This window comes from Solea solea, chromosome 2, assembly GCF_958295425.1.
Source record: "Solea solea chromosome 2, fSolSol10.1, whole genome shotgun sequence".
Classification (NCBI taxonomy): domain Eukaryota; kingdom Metazoa; phylum Chordata; class Actinopteri; order Pleuronectiformes; family Soleidae; genus Solea; species Solea solea.
This window is the reverse complement of record NC_081135.1, coordinates 32,916,586-32,940,960: the sequence shown is the minus strand read 5'-3', so window position 1 is coordinate 32,940,960 and position 24,375 is coordinate 32,916,586. Positions and strand designations below refer to the sequence as shown.

Genomic DNA, 24,375 nt, shown 5'->3' with positions numbered 1-24,375 from the left:
TTTCGTGCACAATCATCTCTAGGGGGTTTTATGGTCTGAAAAAGAGAGAAAATATCAAGTAAGCGGCAGCTCTCTGGGCGTAAACATGCCTCGTGGATGGCACGGATCGCAGGAAAATGGCCAGAAATGATAGGGATACTCCAAAAAACACCAGTTTTAATTGTGACTATCTCTGAACGCATGTTAAACCTTGAGGAAAATGGGCAACAGCAGCAGCAGAAAACCACACCAGGTGCCACTTCTGCCACTTTATTAACATGCTGAGGGCAGGTATGTGGGATGGGATGTGATGGGTCTCTATCATGTGGTAAATTGAGGAGATGGGGTAGAAACAGACCATCAGAACTCTCAACAACAGGTCGTGTCTACACTATAATCAGTATTTACCAAGTTTATGGATTGACTTTCAAGCTACACATGAGAATTTGGTAGAAGTCAAGCTACTTTTTTTTGCGATCAAAATACCTTTTCTCCCTTAAGACCAGGAGTTCCCGGAAGGCCATCAGTCCCTGGTAAACCGGGCAAACCCTGGAGACCAAAAGATTTGGTTTAAGTAGGCAAAAGTTGTTGATTTGGATAGTATTCAATCTACAGTTCAATTTATGGATTTATTATCCAGCCAGTGGTGTTAAAAAAAAAGAATATCAACACTTACAACTTGACCGGGTGCCCCATCCTTTCCTGGGGGTCCAAATGCACCAGAACTTGACACCGTACCAGCTGTGGAGGGACCAGGAAGCCCGGGGAGACCGGGAGGACCAGGTGGCCCAGGTAGTCCCTAGAAATAGAAAGAAATTCAGCAACCAACAGCCTTTTTTGCACTTTTTAGAGTAATAACACACTAGTAGTCAGTAACAGCAACACAATTAATGTCACACAAAACTCACCCGAATGGATTCCACGTCAGGGAAACCGGAGCCTTCCATGTCCACAAACGTCTGAAAAACACCAACTGATATCAGCTCTGATGTTCAATTCATTAATTTTATACACCTTTTCTGGATGTTGCTTGACTCACAGATCTGAGTCCTGGTCCAGGAGGCCCTGGAGGTCCTGGGGGGCCCCTGGGGCCAGGGTGACCATCTCCACGGTCTCCCTGTAAGAACAAGCCTCATATTAAGACAATGTCGGCCATCTGAAACCTAAGCTTTTATTAACCATGGTAGAAACTTTACAGAAGGTTTTTCTGTAAATATGGCGAAACATCTCACCTTATCTCCTTTAGGTCCGGAGTCTCCTGGGGTTCCAGGGAAGCCTGGGGGTCCATCAGGACCCTGTGTTAAAGAAACCATAAAGTTAGGGTGCTACAGATTCTCAACTTTATCAATCCTAACGGTACATTTTGACTATCAAAATAAAATATATACAAGTTAAAGCCACTGTTTTTTTTGTGTTTACTTACAAGTTTTCCATCCTCACCAGGGTCACCCTGCATGATTGAAATAAAGAAGGATTAATAATCGGGATTAAATTTTTGGATTACAGCCGTCTTCCACCAGAAAAAAAAAACCAGACAAACAAAGCAGGTACTGTGTGCTTATAAGAAACACTGCTATCCATCCATTAACTATACCACTTATTCATGCACTGGGCAGATGTAGGGTGAGGTAGGTGGGACATACTACATGTTGAGAATTGTAGGATAACTCGTGATAAAATATGCGATACATGGCGTAAGATAACAATAACATAACAAATGATTCTGTGTATATTGCAAGACAATCATACAACTAGAAATCAAATGTCATCATCATCTAAATGAAGAAAACAAAATGTCTTTCTAATGTCTCTATTTTCTGCACCCTCAGAAACAGCATTACTGTGTTTACTGTTGCCAAGGTAAAAGACAAATGTATCCACGGTCTACTAACTGGCTCTCCTTCGGCTCCTGGTGGTCCTGCTGGGCCCGGACCACCTTGTGGTCCAGGTGGTCCCCGCGGTCCTGCCGAAACAATTGTGCCGTCATTGCTAAGTGAATACTCGGAGGTGGGGCCTGGAGGGCCGGGGAGGCCGGCGGGCCCAGCGGGACCAGGTTCACCCTTCTTTCCTTGGTAGCCAAATCCTGCGCTCCCCTGCAAATGAAGAAAGCATCTGTGATGAGGCTGGTGATGATGAAGCAGGAGAAACTATACTTAATTTTACATATCTGTCAATTCAAGGTACATTAAATCTATTTTTTAACTATATGTGTTAATGTATTAAAAAATCTGTTCAAATAAGGAACTAAGAGCTGCAAAAAAAACAAACGGTATATATATACATCAGTCCACTGATAATAGATGTGCTTTTTTCTTTGACTGAATTTGAAAATCCTGTGGAAATTTTCAATCCATTCTACTAGAAACTCATTTCTGTGTTTGATTTTACATTTCTGATTGAACTGAGCTTCAGAAACTCACACCAAGGGGCCAAATATCACCCAAAAAAGACATAATCTGAAACTTACCTTTAATCCCCTTTCCCCAGGTTCACCCTGACAATGAGAAAAAAGAAAGAGTAGCAGGTAGTCAGTCAGTGAACCACACTGAAAACCAGCAACACAGATAAATTCACACACTGTCAGCAGAGTTAGCGGCTCAAATGTTTTGATATCTTCAGAAGTTTTAAATAGATTACCAAGAATCCAATAATATAACCCAGAATGCCACATGTTAAAATCTACCCTAAATACAAACAAATGACAAAAGAAAGGCTAATAATGTAAATCAGAACATAAATTAAAATAAAGCTTTTATAGGTAAGTGGAAAGTTATGTTTGCCTTTTATTTTGTATTTGCCTACACACTTTAAAAAAAAAAAAAAGCTGATATAATACTGATATTTTGAAGCATGAAAAAAGCTAATAAGCCAATTATGTAGATGATGAAGAAAGCACAGGTCGCTGCTCTGACAGGAGAACATGACAACTACTTCGTCACAGCACACTCTGCTGTTCAGTACTGGAAACTGCAGTCGTGTGCATTCACTGAACAGAGAGTTCACTATGCCATAACACTATGAGTGTTTTCTCTTTAGTTTGGCCTCAGTTTTGTTTTCCGTTAATGCATATATACAGTAACTGTATATATATATATATATATATATATATATATATGTGTGTGTGTAAGCATATACATACAAGTGTGTTGTTCACAGGAAAGAATCAATATTTAAACTTAAAGATGGTGTTAAACAACAATATGTCCAATTTAATATGCTGTCAGAAAAGTTGTTCCCTTACATTTGAAACATTTACAAGCTTCAGTAACGAGATGGAAACGTAAAAATGTGTTGATTTTGTCTTGTTGATTGACAGCTCTTTTTCCACTGTAGTATATTGTGTATTGAAGTCTTTTGTGTGTTAGTCCTTTGCCATTCCTCAAATTCCCAACTTGGTTTTGTTATTTGTCACCTTTTTGCTCCTTTTCTTTTTAAATAAATGAGATTTTATTTGTTGTTTTTATTTGTTTTAGCATGTACAGGACCGTATGCTTGCATTGAATCAGACATTATAGCTCCCTCTAGTGTTTCTATGGTGCTCTAATTTACATTAAACATTACTTTCATATAAAAGAAAAGACAAAAGGTCCGAACCTTCTCCCCACGAGCTCCACCCCGGACGCTGGATCCAGATTCTCCCTTTGGCCCAACTGGACCCCTTTCTCCTTTCTCTCCTCTGTCACCCCTCTCTCCTTTAGACCCAGCTTGTCCTGGAATACAAAGACATTAACACCCTCATGAAATGATGAACAACTTTGTCCCACAAAGTGACAAAAAGGTCAAAAAACAACAAAAAAGATGAGAAAAAAGGAAAAAACAGCTGCATTTACAGGCCATCCAGCTGTTCTGAGGCGGGAAATGTTGCATGCAACTTCGTCCTCCACCACATTCATCCTCTCTCTCTTCATAATGACTTTGCACTTCTCCAACTGAGTGTATCATTTTTCCAGGGGATGAAATGCAAACTCCACTCCCTCAATTTTTGTTGAAATCACCCGTCTCCATCACTGCTGACATGCACAGCAACAGCATGTCCACTGCTGGAAGGTTTTTCGGGCAATATTTCACTTTAGCAGTTATGATTCATGAGCGCAGAAATCGATGCCGTGCCTTTAAATGAATCCGCGAGCACAGATAATTCACCGTACAAATTAAATATAAATGCACGGCATGATATTAGAAGCCTTAACAAGTGTATAAAAGAAAACATTTGCTTCTATTTTCCAATTTTCTCTCTGAAAACACAGCCACATTCCCACCGCTCTGGCCTTTCCACAGACACACATGTTATCCACCACCCCGTTCATGCATTAGTGTGCTCTTTGAAAACCATGTGAGTGACGTCTCGCGTGAGAACCTCGCACGTGAAGCACACCGAGCGGGAGGAAAAGAGGACACAGGTGATCTGAGGAAGCTCAACTCTTGTTCTTTTTAACTCCACCCACCTGGTGAGCCGGGAAGTTCGGGCCTGGACTCCACAGACACTGAAACACGCTGCGTGTTACTGACTAAACACAAGGCAGAAGACAGAGTTAACATAAGGTTCCAGATGAACTGCTTCTCCTGGCATGTCCATGTCATGACTAGGATGTTATCTTGGTGTTTTATTTTCTTTTTAAATACACACATTGGTAGTGTAAAACCTAGATACATACTTTTTTTCCCCCGTTATTTCTTACTTTGTGTGAACATAAAAATGTTCAAGTTAGTTTTAGGTTATTAATGATGACTTAGTGTCTCTGTATCTCGTATTAAAGCTGCTGCTTTACTGAAGGTGGAATCATAAGACAGGAAACAGTTATAGCACCAGTGCCAGAACAAATAAACAAAGGTATCAAATAGGGCTGTACACTTAGAAATTATTGGAATTATGACAGAATAAACAAAGGGTATTCTAATTTTGAGTGCAGATAGATCTCTTAATTTGGTTATTTAAACTTATAAACAAGTACATGTGTTATCTTTTGTTCCATAATCAATAGTGTTATGTGTGTTATCTTTTGTGTGAAGACCTCAAAGGGGTGCACAGTGCTACAGTACTGTGCAAAAGTCTCAGGACACATCCAGCTTTGTTGTTTTTGTTGTACAACGTGTGTATGTGATGCTCAAGGCATGTCTTAAATAAACCTGGCATAAAACTCTTTTTTCCACAGCAGATATGTTTCACAAACGCAGCTTTTACCAATAAGATTAATTAGGGTTCAACTCCAGGTTTAAGAAAACCAGGGTCATGTTGTTGTTAAAGGCTTACTTGATAGTTTATATAGTTGAACCTTATTTTAAAACTGCATACATGTTTCCTGTATTTTCTTCACAATAATAGAAATAATTATACTGTATGGTCATTGTAGCATTGCTGAAACAACACATCTAATGGTGTCATAAGGCATTCACACAGTACTGTTGTTCTTGTTTTTCCTTTCAGGGTCAACACAGCGGATCATCTGCCTCCAGCTTGTCCTCTCCCTTGTGTCTTCTTCTGTTACACCAATTGTCCTCATGTCCCCCTTCCCTACATTCCTGATCCTTCTCTGTGGTCTCTCCTTGTTCCTCCTGCCCGGCGGCTGAATTTTTCAACATCCTTCCATTTATGTCAAGAGTTTTTTTTTTTCAGTAATCTAATTTTCTCATTTTGTTCGGGGTCATTTCACAATAAGCAGAGATTTTACCACACCACATGTTGCATTTGGCGTCATGTCCACTAGATGGCAATGTGTCTCAGTGAAAGTGTCACAGAAGTGGAGCACAGCCATGTGCTGTTTTAGTCATTCCACATCTGAACCCACCAGGTAAGGTAAAGTCACGTGTCAGCGTATTGAAGTACTGTCTCTAAAACTTTCTGAATGGCTAAAATAGAAAAAAATGAAAAGAAAGCGATCCAAAAGCATCTGTTTGATCATTCAAAACGTGGAAAACCCCCAGAAACTACACTTGACTGTGTATCCGACAAACCTCCTGTCCAGCACATGGTAAAATTCACAGATTATGAGACCGTTGTCCAAGCACAATATTGTAATCTGACAAACTTTTTATGGTTTTTAAATTAACTCACCTGTCTCTTTGGAAACTGACACTGACTCCTCTGTCTTGGTCACTGGAGGCTGCGGAATGGGTGAAAAAGCTGGAGGAGCAGTCTGCAGGAAATATAATTCAACACAGAGACACATTTAAAAAAGGCTATCAATGACATCTTCTGAAGAAAAGCACTGAGATCCCATTTCCACACCCTCTAAAACAGGGGTCTCAAACTCAAATGACCTGTGGGCCACTGGCTGTCTTGTCTGGTCAGTCGGGGGCCAGTCAAGTAAAAAGAAAAAGACCAACTTTTTTGTGAAATGGAACCATCCATTATTCTGTACAGCACTTTGGTCCACTGTGTTTGTTTTGTGCTTTACAAATAAAGTTGGATTGGATTGGATCATTTCAAAATATAAGTTCTTGTTTTAATATGCAACAATAAAAAAACATATTTATGATGCAAAATTAATCTATTCATTTAAAAATAAAAACATATAGAAATGACTCGTTACAACTTGATTTTGTTTGGAGGGCCACATGTGGTCCCCGGGCCGCCAGTTTGAGACCCATAGCAATTTTTCCATTGCTATGTTAAAACATATATACAGAGGCTACAAGAATGTGCAATATAGTGTCTTATATACTTTTTTTTTTTCTATAGGCAATCTGATTAAATAGTTTCCCATTTTCACCAAGTACATCAACACACCTGAGCAGAAAGTAAAAGTTCTGGTCATCTCCGCATTCATCCTCAACAATCCCAACAAACAAAAACCCTCATGTTGTCATTCCACTGCACTCATGTTTATATCTTGTGCAGCCAAACGCGCACTCTCCAACAAACTAAACTAGTGTTTCCCACCTCTATAAGACTTTTTAAACATGACTCAGTCAACACGAGCATTTCTTCCCCCCCCTTATCACGGTGTTCTCTCCTGCAGCAGCAACATGTCATTATCCAGAGTTATAGCGACACCTGGACTACAATTAATGAACTTAGATGACATGCGCCCACCTCAGTGAGTATGTGTGTGTGTGTGTGTGTGTGTGAACACTGACACCACAAAACCTCAATTTTACCCTGCAAATTCCCACAAATCAAACTGTATTTGGGAGGAGGTTTTGCAGACAGTGTCCCATCAACACTGCAGGAATGAGAGCAGCAACATGAGTAATTGAATGCTTGAGGGCAGAAGAGGGGGGGGGGGGGTTCATCCAAATACCCCCCCGTCTGAAGCTCATTCTTCACTGGAGACACATCTCAAAAATGTTACCTGTGGATTTCAAGAGATGAGGGGGATGAAGAATGTAAGAGTGTTTACTGTGGGGGATGAAGAGGCAGAGTCAAGCCAGCATGGTTAATTAACCATTGAGCAGTGTTGCTCCCTGGGAAGCTCTTCTCTCTCCACTGTGTCATTGACTATGCTGAGAATTTCAGCCAGAGCATTATGGACTCTTCCAAATTGATGTATGTATTAAATGTGATGAAGAGAATACCCTGCTTGTTCACTCCATCATAGCTGGAGATCACCGGTGGGAGGCTCTCCCTTTAGAACATGGTGTTGATGGACCTGAACCACACAAACCTGCTGACTTAAGAGCAGGTATGTGGCTCCGCTGGCAATCACAGGGGAGTTTTTTTTTTTGTGTGTGTTTTTTTTCTTGTGCATGTCCTACGAGGAACACAAAGGAAACTTTTTGGAATTGGAACATTTTTTATGGTTTGCCTGAGGATAAAGGAAAACCAGCTGTTTATAAAATGTAGAAACAAAGGACTGGCTCTGTGTAACAGAAAGGGAAAAAGTAAAGAGAACAGCTATCGTAGTAGTCATAGCAAAGTTACATGAGTACGAGGTTGTCACGAGTACGACATTAATTACTCATCAATACATGAGACACTAGTCATTACTACACCACTACCACAGTTTATGTGTACTACTCAATATATATACAAGAAATAAGTAGGTGCTACTACATTATAATGAAGTAGCCATTAATACATTATTACATATGTACTTAGTAGGCATTACTTCATTCTTACATGAGTACTCAGTGGTTATTACTACATTACATCTGTACTAAGCACTTAGGATTACTAAACTATTAGTTCAGTTCCTGAACTGAAGGTCGCAGGACAGAGGTTTATAGGTCACTATGTTTACAGATTGTTAAGGCCACTGAGTGATTTGTGAATTTGGATTATAAAAAGTGATTTAATCTGATTTGACCATGGCTTGGATTATACCCATTTTTGAGCTCAGTCTTCATAGAAACCCATATAATCTCTACCTGTATTTTACACAGTGCCAGCTCTATCAAAAACACATAATATGCAAAGTATAGAAGCCATATTTTTTACCACCTATATGAAAGAAGCAGGTCTTGTTTTTCCCGTATGCAAATACTTAAATGAATTATGTATTAATGACATTATTTAGGTGCTTGAAGTTTCAGGTTCCTACTTCTTTTCTTTTCCTACTTTATCCAAACAATGTCAAAGTCGGCATTGGTGCCCCGAGTAAGTCGCCGGCCAAGTTTAAAGCCTGTTAATCGACCCGCTGGACAGTTATGCCATTAACAGACAGACAGATGTTCCTTGCATTTATAGATAGATGAACATCTATCACACTATATGCATACTATTCGAGACTCAATCCCTGGAAATGTTCCTTCTCTGGCTTCCTGCTGAAGAGGAACACTTAAACAGTGACACAGTTGCAGATGACTGACTTGCTCTGCCATCTATCAACATGACAAAGTGGAAAAGTTTCACTTTTATAGTTCAACTCTTCGTCTCTGACTGTTCTTCTATGCCTAGACTTGTCATAATTGCAACTGTGCAGAGCATGGGTTATACTTAATGTGTACAGACATCAAATGGAAAAGGAAATCAGCAGGTAGGCATCAGATGCCAGCTGTTGTCTTCCACATATCCAAATGCCAAAGGACCTTGTAAAACTGATACAGACTCAAAGTGGAGTAGTGGAAGTACGACCGCGATGATGAAGAGACTTCGGACTTTATCGTCTCCTCTGACTCTCTTTCCACGTCTGTCAGCTCCGGCTCACAGCTGATTGAGAAACCAGTCCGAATGAGGAAACCATGAAATGGTCCATGGGGTGAAAGTGGGTGGGAGTTTTTTTTTTTTTTTTTTACTTGGATCAGACTGCGTCCAAATTAACATCTGGTTTTCTCTCCTCTATAATTGTGAGCGGCAGCGCGTGCACGCACATTAACTACGGTGGTGTTCGCCCGGTGGAGGGCGTTTGGGCTTGCGGGGCTATCTCTGAGAGTGGGAAGACGTGAGTGGGTGTCGGAGGAATTTGATTGTGTGCGTGAGTGTGAGGCGGACGGAAAGCAGACAGCGGAAGATCGAAAGACAAATTGGTGGGGTGTGACAGAAGGAGAGACAAACAGATGCAAATACAACGACTGAGACGACTTGCATCACTCTGTCAGTTTTTTAACATTAACCTTTCAACACCAGGTAAATCCCCTGTGGTTACAGCATGTGCAGCTCACTCTGAATGTGGGCATGTTTAAGACAGAGACAGCTCAATTTTCAAAGTCATCAGCACTTTTTTTTAATCTCTCCAGGGACCGGCGTTTTACTCACTTACACTCACGGAGTAACCTGAGACAGCAGCCGTACAGTGTCTATCCAACACTGGGATGACTCAGTTTACAGAAGCATTGTCTGCTGCTCATAATCAGCTGTTTAGGGAAGGAAAACATTACTCATCCATTTATTTATTTATCTATTTATTGCCCCGTCTTGCTCTGGTGTTGGATTTACAGTTTTGAGTAGCAGTGTTAAATAATAATAATAATAAAATGTTCCATACCGTCCATCTATGTTTCTCCACGGCTGGTCTTGTGGGTCTCGGTTGCTCGTAGCCACTTCCTTCGCCTGAAGCCTGAGGAAAGCAACCATATGTTGAACATGTTAATGCACAAGATAAGATGAAGTGATACAGATGGAGTTTTTGATGGAATGTACAGTTATATATATATTTAATCATCAAGTTTTTATTCATTTTTCTCTGGAACTTCTGCAAAGCTGAATGAAAGGCAGTAAGCAACAATGACATTTGGTGTTTAATGCTGTTATTGAACACTTAATCTGTTAATCTGTATTTTATGCTCATTTTCACCTGATAAATGAAGGCGTAATTTAAGCCTGTTTGTTTTTAAAACTCTTTTCATTGGCCTTTGATTTCCAATTAAGTCTGTTTTCTTGTTTTATTTTATTTTATTTGATCTGTTTTTATTCAATTTATTTGAGTTGTTTTAGATGCATCTAAGCTTCTATGCATTTTATTTATTGTGCCTTTTATTTATACTTCTGTACAGCACATTGGTTCACTGTGGTTGCTTTAAAGTGCTTTACAAATAAAGTTGGATTGGAATTAAAAAAACATTTGCATCAGAAATCTGCAAACAGGTGGAAGAATGACTGAAAACACAGGAAAATAGAAATGGAAACTGCTCTAAATAACCCAGCTGATAAACGCTGCTCGTCTCCGAACCCTCACGTGCTGCCAATGTATACAAAACACAAGCTCCCTCCCTCCAAAGTGCAGCATATGTTGTTTCTGCTTGTAAAGATCAAACAGGCAGAATAATAACATCAATGACAACAAAAGAAAATCACACTGCACCCTGGCATTTGTAGTTTCACGTGTCTGCTTGTTTTAAAGTGTTTAAAAGAAGGTTTTTATACATCATTTCTTTTTATATACCGGCTTTTAATCCATGGCTTCCTAGTAATTGGGTATCATGCATGTGTCTCCGCTGTCAGACAGCTGTGTGTGAGGTTCATCGTTTTAGATAAAAGGCACATCCTGCAATCTGAAACCTGTCATTTCCACTGGAAATGTGATTTCCCCCCCGACTAATCCAAACAGCATATAAAGATTTGACGGTGGAGTCTTGAACTTTTATTCCGTCACTAAGGACAGGGCTTTTTGGTGGTCTCAGCGAGCGGAACAGCTGCGACCGCCAATGTTTTTACTAAATAACAGTTAAGGCGACTGGTGGGCTGCGGAGAGGCACCTGTGTTTGTGTGTGGGTGGGTGGTCAGGGTCAGTGGGGAAATGCCTCCTCTCTCACTTTTATTTGTTACAGATTTACTGTTCGTTAGCGATGGAATAAATAGTCGCAGTGCAGTTACACTTCACCACATCCTGTATGTTACTTTTAGGGCATTTCTGCTTGTTGACAACTTCCATTGGGTCATGTGCTGGCTTTCATAGCTCAAATAAAATAACTAGAAGTAGCTTGGTCATAGTGCGATTTTAAATAAAACTTCACTTGACTCCTGAGGTTATAACAGCAATTGCAATGGCATCAGCTGTAGTAGGTCAATACACAGCACCACAGGAAACATTGCAACATGTGCATGTGAGGGATTTCCCTCTGAACCTTCTCAAATCAATGTTCTTTGTATCGTGGAGGTTACAGGTCACTAAGTTTGGGGTCAGAGGCTGGAAGATTTGGGAAATCCTTGATCTAACATTCAGTGTTCTGGATTCCCCTGAAATTATACCACATAATTAAAACCACATGTAGTCAGTCAATGTTTCTTTCTGTTTGTTTGGTGAGAGGAAATGACCTAATGTGCAAAGAACATCTTTATGGGACTTCTACGAGGCCATTTTCCACTTATCTTCCATCTCTTCGTTCTTCCTTTTGGAAGAAACAAAATAGTAAGTACAATACATCTTGTATGCAGCAGACTTCAGTTCAGCTCATCCGTGAAGGGCTATCTCAAGTTTCTCACGATACACTACAAGCAGGGTCGCTTTACGTGACATGACCCACACGACCCCTCGCAATTTTTTCTTTTTACCACCTAAATTCTTTGAAGAAACACACAATGAACATTGTGTTTAACAACTCCGTGCCTCTGCTGCTCCCTGCTGCTACTGGAGATGTGTGTGTGGGGGGGTGATGGCAGATTCACAAGGATACACTCCGCTCATTTTGCTCATACTCCCACAACTAGTGGACAGGGCTACGTGATTGATAGATTTAATTAATACATTTTTGATGAAAATGGAGTTTCTCTTAAACTGTACTGCCGTTCCACTTGGGCTTCCGTAGTTTAGTAGTTTAATAGTGGTGCAGCAGCAGGAAACAGTGAAGGATTGTTCCTAAAAAAAAGTAGCACGGATCCAGCCTTAGTGCTCACGGATCAGTGCCGCAGGTGCACTCTTGGTAAATTGCCATGGGAATAATACACAACTCCTTATATGGACATCCTGTGTGTGTGTGTGTGTGTGTGTGTGTGTTTATAGGTCACATATTCAGGCTTCTCATGTGTTGTTGAGTCAAAGTTATGATTCATTTTATATCGCATTTTTAGTAGTGATATGAAGTAGCAATATTTGTGCAGAAGTCACAAAATAGAGCGTTTGAACTGTGAAGTATTTAAAAATTTCATAAATTCAAATGCAATTTCGATCAAATTCAATTTCGATTTGAAACCTTTTGAGTACTTTTTGCTCAGGTGTTTTTATATAGTTTGAGCGCTTACCCATCCTATATAGTAAAAAGGTCTCATCAGATTGCCTAGGTTATGCTGAAAAAAAGGATTTGATTGCAAATAAAGGCAGGAAAAAGGTTTCTGTTTGGCTGCACTTTAACTCCAGGTGGGAAATGTATATTTTAAATAGTTTTTACTTAAAATAAATGCAAACTTGTTGTCACTCACCATATCTGAGTCGTCCTCGTCGTCTTCGCAGTGTCTCTCGGCAGCACGGGGGTCTCCCACCACCCTCAGCTCCCCGATCACGCCCTGATGCAAAACAAGGACATGCGTGTTTTGATGTTTGATGACACACAGAATCTCACACGCTTGCGAATTACGGACGTTCATCTTTTTGTGTTCCGTGTTTAAGAGTTCTAAGGGAATTCCCAAAATCAGACGGGCCTGTGAAGTGCCATTATCTTTGCCCTGCACAGAAAAGATGTGACGTTCTCATACAGGATGCTCACACGCAGCATGAATGCTATCTTGCCGTCTATCGGAAAGGGCCATTAGCTCCGTATGTGGAGGTTCCTTCTCTGCTGATGACTTAATTGATGTTGACACTGTAAGGACACATTAATGTGGTCAGAAAAAATATTCTAATGGATTTTTTTTTTTTAAATAGAACTTTGAAGAGAAATTCTAAAAGCTTTTGACTTTCCAACTCTGTCGCCACACAGACTTACAGTGATGACATGTTATGGTCTTTTTCAAACAAACTGCCCTTAGATCTTCAAAACTGTAGCCCCCTCTCACTAAAATGTCACTGCAGCGTGTGTTTTTTGCTTGTAATGGATGATCATAACAGAGAGATCCAAACAAATCATATTTTACTTTTTTGACAAAAGACCCAACCACAGGCAAATGCCTGAGATGAGCTTGTGGCTGTAATTTCAAGTCTCACTTCAAAAGTAATAGAGTGAAGGAGAATATTTTTCATGTTGAGAATTAAAACTGTCAAAGTCTCTTTTCCCCAAGGTGTGGGGACAAAATTGTACTCGGTAAAATGTTTCAGCTGTGGAATATTATGGTTGTTCCCCCTCTTTGCCTGAATAGAGTTTATTTGTGGAAACAGAAACTGCAGTGTACCTTCTGTCCACGCTTGAGCTAATGAAACAGTTCACTGAACAGGTGAACAGAGATAACATTTACTATTTACACACTTTCGTTTGCATTTTTTCTCCGTGCAGGTAGCCATGGGGAGGGGGGGAAAGACTATAACCCGTCAACAGCAAAGGCCAACATTAGTTTGCTGTGGTCAAATGACTTGAGTTAACTACAATCCCAACTGTGAGGATTCCCAATTATTCACAGAGAACTCTGGGGAGGCCGTGTTGACATTCATGTTGGTCTTTTTGGAGATGGCCAATTTGGCCAATTAGGTCATATGAGGGTGATTCAGCCAAAATGTTTCACATGTCTGACTAAAGAACATCAAAACACCGCACTGTATTTTCCCCAGATTCTTGCAGCAAGACTCAACATCCCATTTTTGTTTGCATACATACCAGGAACTTGTCTAGATCAGCCCCTCCAGCTTGCCCGACAAAGACTCCGGCACCAGTGTCCAGCTCCATATCATCCGGGGACCTCTCGATGCGCATCACCTGAGGGGCTGCGTCACAGTTGTGGTAGAACATCACCTTGTCGTCCCTCACAGCAATGGCGAAACGGGTCCAGGTGTCCCTCATGGAGGACACGGGGAACCTGGCCGCTTCGTACGACTGCTGCGAGCCGGGCTCCGTGTAGTACAGGATGACGTTCTGGTTGCCGCCCTGCACGGCCGACAGCTTCACGCCGACGTACATGATCTTCTGAGCGGCGTCCGTGACAGAGAAGAGGACTCCACCCTTGTCAGAGGTGGGTTTCAGGTTGAAGATGAGGGAGAAGTCCCGATAGAAAGAGTTGGGCAGGTGGGCGCGTGCCAGCTGGCCCGTGTTGGCCGTGGGTCCGAAGACATATCCGGGGCTATTGTCGGGTCCGTACACCTGGGTAATCTCACTGGGAGGAGGGTCACTGATCAGCTGCAGCAAAGTGACTCCACTGTCTTCTATAGGAAGAGAGAAATAGAGTGTTAGGCCACAATATGCTTATAAAAAAGTGTAGGTTAGAAGGTAGGGCAGCATAGCAGGGTGTGATATTAGACCAGGTTCTATGAGACGGTTGGTGGTGAATGTCTGATCATTACAGAAACACCTGCTGTCTACTGCATAAAATGGTAGTTTTTGCAATACCAATTGGTCAGTACTTAGCGTTGGCTTTTGCTTTGCTTTCTAAAGTACTCTGCTCAGGGGATCACAAACAAACAAAGTCCTTTTTAGAACCTCGAGATCCTAATACGGAAAGGACCCACATCCCAAAAAAGAAAATGGATGGGTCCTTTGAGACAAATAAAAGTAAAAAGAAATCACTTTAGCAGACTTTGTAAGACCTCTAATCCAAAGACAAGACCTGCTAAAGCCAAAACAGCCTACTTCCCAAACTGAGGGGTGACCTGCAGATATAGTCCTGTGATTCCACAGGTATAGATATCATAGTATACAGTATGTGCCATAACAGCTAAAACTATGATGGAAACACAAATCTCACATTTTGAGACCCTTACCCATTTATTGTGTGTAGAATTTGATGCTGATGGATTTCTACTCATCACATTCCTGGTACTAAAATTTATTGTTTTTCTTTCCGACTTGTGTGACATCTGCTAGAATGTCACTGCTCCGGGGCACACAGCGACCAACAGCTGGGCCTCCTGCATATCCACGCTCACTCTTCCATCACCCTTGGTGACTCAGGCGAGGTCAACGCATAACTATTGAAGGCATTTTTTAAAAACAAAGTCCAATGCACATTCTGTCCGACTTAAGACAACGTCTTTCAGTTTTTCCTCAAAACAACATTTCCTCATGTTTAAAGAGAAATCACAAAAATCACTGTTTTGGGAGAACACATGATGCAGTTTCTGGTGCTTTGAAGAAATGCTTTGGTTCACCACCTGGTGACTCATGTGCTCGGTTCAAAGGCTCCCCACTGCCCCGACTGTGAGGGATCTGTGGGGTCCGCAGTCGGCTTTGTTGAGAGCTTAAACACACAGAGTGTTTAGCTGAACCCAGGACCTTGCTTTCTGAGCACCGGTCTGAGTATTCTGCACGCTGTCTGAGAACTGAAGATGCTTTCGGTCTGAGCTAACAAGAGAGCGCCCAGTCAAGCTGTAACAGAACAGCAATAAAAATACTTTCCAGTATTAATTATGCCGTTGCGGGCTGTGCCAATCCGACAGACACTTTGAGATAACCTCCATGGCTGTAAATTAAAGATGTGTACGTGTTTCATCAGAAATAGCAACAGGATGAAAAATGGTATCAAAACATGCCACAATGTATATTTCTACTAAAGGTACAGATGTGAAAATGTGGAGAAAACAATTCAAAAACATGGTTTTGAATATTTATCATATTAAGAGTACAGTATATGTCTAATATTCATGAAAACATACACATCACTGGACCAAATATTGTCAAGTCTCCAAAATCTCAACAGACAACACCTTTGCCTAGAGCAGGTATTTTCTAACCCAGGTGGAGAATTACAGGTAGACGGCGGGTAGAATCCACGACTGCCGCATGAATGGCAGTAAACAATAAACTGTCATTTGCACCAGGCCGACCAGATGTTTACTCTGATAAAGTCAGAATGAGAAACCTTGAGGGTCTCTGCGAAGGGGCCTGTGCTCACACGTCTGAACCCGGCTGCCTCCTCATGCACGGTCTCTGCCAGGGCAGAGCCGAAGGAGACGGAGCTCTGTAGTCATTTGGTGGTGAAATCCATCTTGTGGAGGGAAAGCACACCATTTTAATTTGTCCTATCCTCCTGCTAGGGTGCTGACGCCGACATGTGAGCATCCTAAAGGGAGCCAAAGTTATTAAGTAACTCTTAGTAGTACATGAGAAATTGTGAATTGAACTGTGAATGCATTGATTGTGCATAAATAAAATATGGCTGACATTCACTTGCTTGCTTATTTGCCTCTTTTTTGAGCACATGTCATAAAAATGATTTGATTTGTGAGTAGATTACACTTCAAGGTCTGTAATAAAATGGAATGTGAGGTGCTCTTCTACAGAGCCTGGTTGCAGCTTGCAGCATTCCTCTAAAGTTCAGACCCAGGCTTGAGTCTCACTCTCCCCCAGTCAAAATATCACCATCTTTTTCTGAAAAACATCTGATTTTTCTCGTGCTTTGGCCAAAGGGGCAGCGGGGATCCTTGCAGAGCTTCATTAGTGAAACATGTGCTCGACTGGTCATCACTTGCAGTGGCCAGATGTGCACTGCAAGCACGTATGTGAGCCAGACTCGACCAAACGCTTGATCCCAAATATAAATAAAAATGTAACAATGCAAAATGCAGAAAAAAGAAAGTGGAATCAAAGAACTGTGAAGAAAGGCAATTTAATTACAGGATGTAAATAAGATAAAAAAGGTCTGACATGTCTTTCAATGTGCTGAGGCCAGTCCGGTGTGCCCCCAAAGGTCCGACCAGTCAGTTCTTGCCTAAGATCAAAATATGTTGGGCATACAAAGGAAGCACCATTAGCATTTTAAGTGCGATCCCAATTCACGTTCCCGAACAGCTTTTGTTGTCCCATGACAGCTTCGAGGCCAATTGGGCGTAGAAAAGAACTGTTGATGAATGGTACTCCGCTGAATTTATGGCGCTAGTTTGTCTTGTCGAGAAGAACACATACTCACCGGGAACATAGCTCTTTTTCACTTCCTAGCATTCCAGGATGGGGTACCAGAGTTTGTGATACCCTGTTGATAAAGCTGTATATACAGAGCGAAAATGTATACACAGCTTTGGGAAGTACAGAATCCTGTATGATCCGAGGGGGGGGGGAAACATTCGAACATCTGGACAGTCCGAGGAAACTTTATGGTTTTACTGACTGCACTCCATTACCCTTTAAAACATCCCTTGAGGCCCGCTGACAAGGGCAGTGATCTCTCTGCACAGACCTGGTCAGCGGGTCTGACCGTGTGTTTGGAGTGTCAGAGTTCCTCTCTGCAGCAGGGAAAATTATAGTCCCGTGACTTTGAAAAAAAAAAAAAAAACAAAAAAAACTAATGCATTTGCAACATAAACAGTGTCTGGGTCAACTGTCAGGCAATTGATTTAAAAGAGAGGGAAATTAAATTTGACCACATGATGATGTGGTCGTCTTTGCTTTCTGCTTTTCTCTCTTCAGCCTCTCTTCAGTGCATCTGTGTACAGAACTGTAAAACCTATAAATCAATGTCAAGGATTACGTGGGAGAAAAAGTCGATGTTGTTGCTTGAGAGGATGCAATGTCTTTCAATACATAGAACTGTGCAATTAGCATTTATATTACCGCTATATCTTACACTATATCATTCGCTCTGTACTTCTAATATTTATTTAGTATCTCTATTTTTTATATTTTCTGATGTTACATAACTGACTGGATTACTACTCCAAAGTTTACTTTGTGACACTGTGAGGAAAACCCTGATACCCCTGGGGGGGGGGGGGGGGGGGGGGGGGGGAATACTCTGAAAAAGATATCAAACCTAAAAATCACATCACAGTCCAGGAAGGAGAATTTTGTGTTGGCACAAGCAATGCTGTAATTCTCAAACCACAAAAAGAAGATGTGTCTACCACAAGATGTTCACTTTAGTCTTATGGGATGGAGCAATATGATACTGTTCAAGTTTTCTATCTGTAAGAAAAAAAAAGCTTTGAAGTCAAACACAGGGCGTCAACAATCCCTTTTTCCAGAGACAATAGTTCAAAAATATGTCTTCAGAACTAAGATAGCACGAGTGGATTCTTCAAATCATCAAAAAAAGCTGAGACAGCACTGCTCTTCTTCAGAGGAGCTTGTCAAAAACCTTTAAAGAGTGTCAAAAAAAAGGCAATTATCCAGCTCATCCCTGTGCTCAGACACTGTATTTAGCATCACTGCCTCATCAGTTCAGGTTTGTACTAGTGTAACACAAACCACAGGGGGGCAATGAGTTTCTGGCAGCAAAGACACTGTGTCCATAATTGGAACTCTCCTGAGAGCCAGAGTCAGAATGATTCCCTGGCAGGCAGCGCGCTGAAGAGCTGGAGCCAGCATCAGGCCTTCCTGTCAGGAGATACAATATCTATCTTGGCTCAATGGGAACCATGGCACTACAAAATCAGCATTCCACCTGCAAAAGTGTGTAAAGGGCAGGCCCAAGCCTCAAAGACACTGAGATACCAGCAAACGGAGCAGTCTACGTCTTAACAGAGCGATATCCCACGTCATATTAAACTGACGGGGGTAGGATTTCAAGAGAAGTGGAGTTTTCCAATAGAAGTTTACAGTTTTTTACCTTTAAGAACTACAGCCAAAATAAAGTGCAGTTGACCTTTAGACCCTGAGACGAATGAGTGCTCATCTTTCAAGCAAAGAGACTGGTAACCATGGAAAACATCATTAAAGGGCCCATTGTGCCCCAACAACCCTGTGTCTCCCACCCAGGTAGTGACAGACCACATCTGACAGAATTCAAAAATGTTTCTGTGCACTGATATCTGCACAATCTTCCCACAGTAATTGCCCACATGCACACATCTGTAGGCTACATTCAGATATTTAAGTGAGAAAGATGTTCTTTTTTGTGTGTGTGTCTTTGTTGCCCCGTGCTAACAGGCCCCCCCGTCTTTGATGGTGCCAACTGAAAAGGTGGAAGTACATCATGAGACATTCTTTCATGACAGGTCATAGTTAAATGTTGCATGAGAGAGGGGGGTGGGGGGGTGGTCTTAAGGCTGGATGAATGCCCTCCTCCCACACATCAGGCCAGCAGAGCTGCGAGGTGTCTGAACCTTCCCAGACGCTGCCCAGTATGGGTTCTGGTCAGTGGATTTGAGAGGTCAAACCATGTCTGGCTTCAGGTCAAACTCTTGCAGAGCTCCGTGACACATTGTGACTGATGTCATTCACAGAGCCGTTCCAACACATAAGCAAACATGGCGGCTGCTTAGGGGGCCCCCTGTGGCCTCCAAGCGGGCCCCCAAGAGCTTCTGACATGTCTCACAAGAGTGTGTTTTGTAAAATCGTACAAAAATGCACTACTTTAACGAATAGTTAAATCAATTCCTGCTGCTTAGACATAGAGGGAATGATCAAACATTTCACAATAGTCAAGTACTGTCAGTGTCGGTATGGGGCAACAATTTAAATTCTGTTTTCGGCCACCATAAATGCTCGGGCCAGCTCAAGACATGTTGTACAAAGTTGTATGACGACAGGCCGCTGAAATGAGACATTGACACATAAGCATGAGGCAGTTTGTAGCATAGAAACCATGCAGCGTTACTCAAATGCTCAAAAGCAACGTCCGACTGACTCAGCGATCCTGAGGATACAGGGGCCTCACAGGGGCCTCACAGGGACAACGGTAACTCAGAAAGTCACTTGTCTACCAGATAAATTAATGAGCATTGCTCATTAGTAGGTTCCAGGTCCTGGATATAACAGATGATATTGATTACACTGGTTTTCAGTATGATTCATAAAGACTGCACTCTACTTATTCTTCAGGCTATTGCTAACAAATGGCTTGGCTTTGTTCATGGGGGGCTGCAAAATATTATCGATTTTGCAATAGTGCAACATTCAATGTTGAACACACTGATTAATAAATAACATTTTTATGTCATCCATATTTGACAACACTCATATTTTGTCTGCGATCTATATGCTTTCTCTTTTTTTTTATCTTTCCATAACACTATGTAACATGGAGTGGAAAAATCACACTGTGCTTTTGGGGCCTAAATGCTAATCCCTTTCCTTAACACCACAAACCCCCTGGTGTAGACACGAACAACAACTCTTTGTGACCAGCAAAAAAAGATGTAAAAGCGTGAACCATTTAAACATTTGTTTTGGCCCAGATGTGTCACTTAGTCTAGGAAGCCAGAAACTCATGTCCACTCATGTCTGTCAGTGGCGCACACCGTCAGAGAGATAACAAGGCTGTGAGGGGAGACAGTCCTGAACCCGAGCGGAGGTAAAGAGAGAAGCCCAGCAAAGGGGATGTGGCTAACTTTCTTTTTACAGGATGTTCTCACATGAATAAGCTTCAGAAGTATAGCAGTAAACATGTGAGTCATTTTCTCCAAAATATTTTGTAGTCACCAGGGGCTAGGATTGTATTTATTTCTTTATATTTAAGAGGGTACCACCTCACATTTAACGTGTAGGTCTACATCATAAATCACTGCCACATTACTGTTAGTTCCTGCAACAAAACCTCTCTAGTTGACATAGCACTTGTTGAACGTAAATGCAGTTCAACAATTGAATTTAACGGCAACAGTGTAAGTAAAGTACACCAGAAAGACATGCACTGAATGCAGATTACTTTCTTCTATGTTGACATTTTCAATGAAATGTGCAACCTGAGTACAATAAACTTCCAGCTGTCGGAAGTGTTTTGACAAGCAAAGTAGTATAAACTGACATCCCACTACAAATCACGGATGCAAACAAGAGTGCTTCCCATGCATGACAACCTAATCTGCCCGTCTGTGGACAGATAAATGCCTGCGAGCAAGTCCCTGTCAAAAGACACATGCAAGTCTCTATGCCAAAGTATCTACAGTACTTCATGCACAAACTGTTTACAGACACTTGGCCTCTGTCCGGCAACTAGAGATGCATTAAGATTCAGAGAAACATCAATCAGAATTCAAACTATGGATTACAGATTATATTGTGTGCTCTGTTGTATAATGTGCATTCAACAATTGTAGTTAAACTATAGTACTGTCTTTTGTCCCATATTGAGTCCCATCTTTGTGGGAATATTAGCAAAACCATGTAATAATGTGCGCCTGAGCAAAGTAGCACACTTTGAATCAGTAAGCTACAGAGGAAATCCTTTGCAGTATACAATTCTGTCACTCTCTGTGTGTGTGTGTTTGTGTGTGTGTGTGTGTGTGTGTCTTCCCTCAAAGAGTAAGTCACAATCAATCCAGGACAGGGGGAAAACATACATGCAACAGGTTAAACTCTGCAAACCAAATTGGCGTCATGCTTGTTAAGCTGTAGCCGTATTCTTCTTTTAAATGGGAACCAAGACATTGTTAATCCCACAGATTCAGTTACAACAATAATACATCAATTAATTGGGTAGGTAATGGGTATTGGGTTTTTGGGTACAGGATGAACACCAGTGGGAACACCAGACAAACTGGTCAGTAGGGGTTTTCCAAAGCTGGTTCAAATTTAAATCCTAAAATGTAGGATTCATTTGAACCAGTGATTACCTTTCTGGTTACTAACTGACAAGCAATGATACCCATCCTCCTCCTCATCGGGTAGTGTGTGGCACTCCACAGGGAGGCGTCCCTCATCCAGGAGCATCCAGCAACTGTCCTGCAAGACTTTGCAAAAACTCTGGCAAGGCAACACAGGCAGTGTGCCCATGGAGCCGCACTTTGGTACCAAAAGAAGGCAGAAAAACCACTCCAAACTGTGGTGGCAATGTGAACCCAACAGCCATGACCACTTATTCAGAAGTGCCTGAACTTCCTCCACACTGGTCTGGTTGAGATAATTGGGCACAACAAACCTTTGCCCATGCATAAAGGAGCAGAACGGTACATGTGTATCAAGCAACAAGCATTGTTGGGGTTCTATGACTCGTGATGGTTGTGTAGTATCTAAGATATGAGTGATTTGGCTTGTTGCCACAGTCTGGCCAGGCTCTTCCTGTTGGGTAGCTACTGTGGCATTTGGTGTTTGAGTTGTAGAAAATGCCTGACTAACAAATGAAGTTTGGCTATTCTGTAGAATCTTGTGAACTAAAGCTTCTTGAGTAGTTGTTAATTCACCAGCTGGTAAATGAGTAACTTCCAGTAATTGGGTGCCCTTGGTTGCCTGGGTAATCACTGCAGAGTTGTTGTCTTCAGCTTGAGTTAGCAAATCTACTGCGGTTGAGTTTTCTTGAGAGTACTTTGTCAAATCAAAGCTAATGTTAAGTTGTCCACTGCTGCTATTGTTATTGGGGATTTCAAACACAGAACCCAGATTTTGCATTAGTTTTGGGCTGTTAAGATGATTGTCCTCTTCTGTTCTGTTCTGAATGATGAAGTCACTTTTTTGAGATAAATTTAGATTATTATATTGGGACACCAAATTATCTCCATGATCTAATCTGTTTTTATCAGAGGGCTTTACTGCTTCTTTTGATTTTTCCTCAGAAAAACTATGTGTTTCTGAGCCAGAAAACCAACTATTTTCAGCTTCTGTTGCAAACCCAGATGCAGACCTGTTTTCAGAGCCAGGCCCAAGACCTGACCCAGTGTCTGCTGCTAATTCAGACTCAAGGTCAGATTCAAATCCTGACAACGGTGCTGTAAATGTTACATTATCAAAAACTGTAGAGCCCATACCCGTTAAAGAAGATGTGCCATTACCAGGTTTACTTATGTGAGACGAAACTGTGCCTTTTTCTGATGCCTGGTCATTCTCCAGCTGTGTTGTAGTGAAGGGGCTGGCCACTACAGTGGTCAGTAAGGGAGCCTCAGTGGTCTGAAGGGTCTGAGTGGTCTGCCCAGTCAATTGGATCCCATGTCTCTCATCAATGATCTGCGCTCCAACTGTGTCCTCTGGTGGCTGTTCTCCACTACCTGCTGGACTGCCTGACCCCTCATGGTCCATCATTGGTGCCAAAGTTGTTGTACCAGTCCAGGTCCAGAACCAGGCATCTGAGTAGACCACCCAGTTGGCCAACAAAATCAAAACTCCAACCTCTATCCTCATCTTGGGCATCATGTCAAATCTTGACCACGTCCAGCCACTTGATCAGGGGCCCAGAGTGGACTATGACATGTCCACAGAGCCAAAACACTCCTCAGACACACTCTACTCCACTTCTGTCCCCCCACACACTCCACTAGGCAGAGAGGAAAAGTGAAGAGGAGTGCCCCATTCAAAAGAGTAAAGGGGAAGAGCAAAGGGAGATGTGCACCGTATTGGCTGCCCTGCCAATATTTCCTCTCCTAACTCCTCCTTTCTCCCCCTCCTCCCTTTGTCACACGAGTGAAAAGCGATCTCTCCTGCTGACTGATACCTTTGAATTACTGCAGCCTTTGCCTTTCAGTGTACAACACTGATGCTTTCAGTGTCGTGCAGAGAGGGGCAATTTGTTCCCCTTGACTTGTTCTCTTTGTTCACACATGATAATAAGAAGAACTATAGATATAGGTTTAAAATTGTGTGAAAATGTGGTCGGAGCAAGGGCAGTGCTGACGTCCCCATAATGCATCAAACATTTGTGCCATTGTGTGAGAAAAGTGCCATTAATTCCTGAGCAAAGTTGCCGCTGTGACAGGTTATATAAATATTACAACATATCACAACAAAAACTCTAATTAAAACTCAAATTTGAGTATACTTAATGCAAACATAATAAGCTATTTTCTGACTCCCTGCATATATTGTCCCTAATCTGTTAATAATCTACACCAATTGCTCATTCCAGTAGAGACCACTCTCCTCACTGTGCTGTGGTTACACAGTAATCCAGTCTTCACTTTCTTGTCCAGGCTGGTTTCATACTGCCTGTGGGATCAGTTGACAGAGACCCCTCGACATCTGCTAATCACAGATTAGGGACAAAAGGAACAGGAGGTTTGTGCAAGTGCCCATTCTAATAGCACGGGGGTTTAAAATGAACACAGGCATATTGTGCATACAACAGCAGTCGCTGACAGAAAATGAGGCAGGCTGTTTATGCACGGCGTACCTTAAGAAAAGCTTCTATCCTTTAGCTTCCTG

General features: G+C 41.7%; 1 protein-coding gene across 4 annotated transcripts in view; it reads right to left on the bottom strand.

Moving 5' to 3' along the window:
- The window catches only part of col18a1a (collagen type XVIII alpha 1 chain a), a 70,914-nt gene that overhangs the window by 13,358 nt on the left and 33,181 nt on the right, over positions 1-24,375 (bottom strand). The window contains exons 1-15 of one of the 4 annotated variants that reach the window (XM_058619550.1): positions 22,989-23,492; positions 14,038-14,579; positions 12,713-12,796; positions 9,843-9,914; positions 6,032-6,113; positions 4,425-4,487; positions 3,574-3,689; positions 2,447-2,473; positions 1,872-2,072; positions 1,403-1,429; positions 1,212-1,274; positions 1,019-1,096; positions 888-938; positions 656-778; positions 466-528 (exon numbers count right to left, since the gene is read on the bottom strand). In XM_058619550.1, the coding sequence (XP_058475533.1) occupies positions 466-528; positions 656-778; positions 888-938; positions 1,019-1,096; positions 1,212-1,274; positions 1,403-1,429; positions 1,872-2,072; positions 2,447-2,473; positions 3,574-3,689; positions 4,425-4,487; positions 6,032-6,113; positions 9,843-9,914; positions 12,713-12,796; positions 14,038-14,579; positions 22,989-23,370 (1,974 nt within the window). In that variant the 5' untranslated portion in view covers positions 23,371-23,492. Of the gene's footprint in view, positions 1-465; positions 529-655; positions 779-887; positions 939-1,018; positions 1,097-1,211; positions 1,275-1,402; positions 1,430-1,871; positions 2,073-2,446; positions 2,474-3,573; positions 3,690-4,424; positions 4,488-6,031; positions 6,114-9,842; positions 9,915-12,712; positions 12,797-14,037; positions 14,580-22,988; positions 23,493-24,375 lie in introns of those variants that run through there. The other 3 variants (XM_058619557.1, XM_058619572.1, XM_058619565.1) reach the window with 3 other exon arrangements.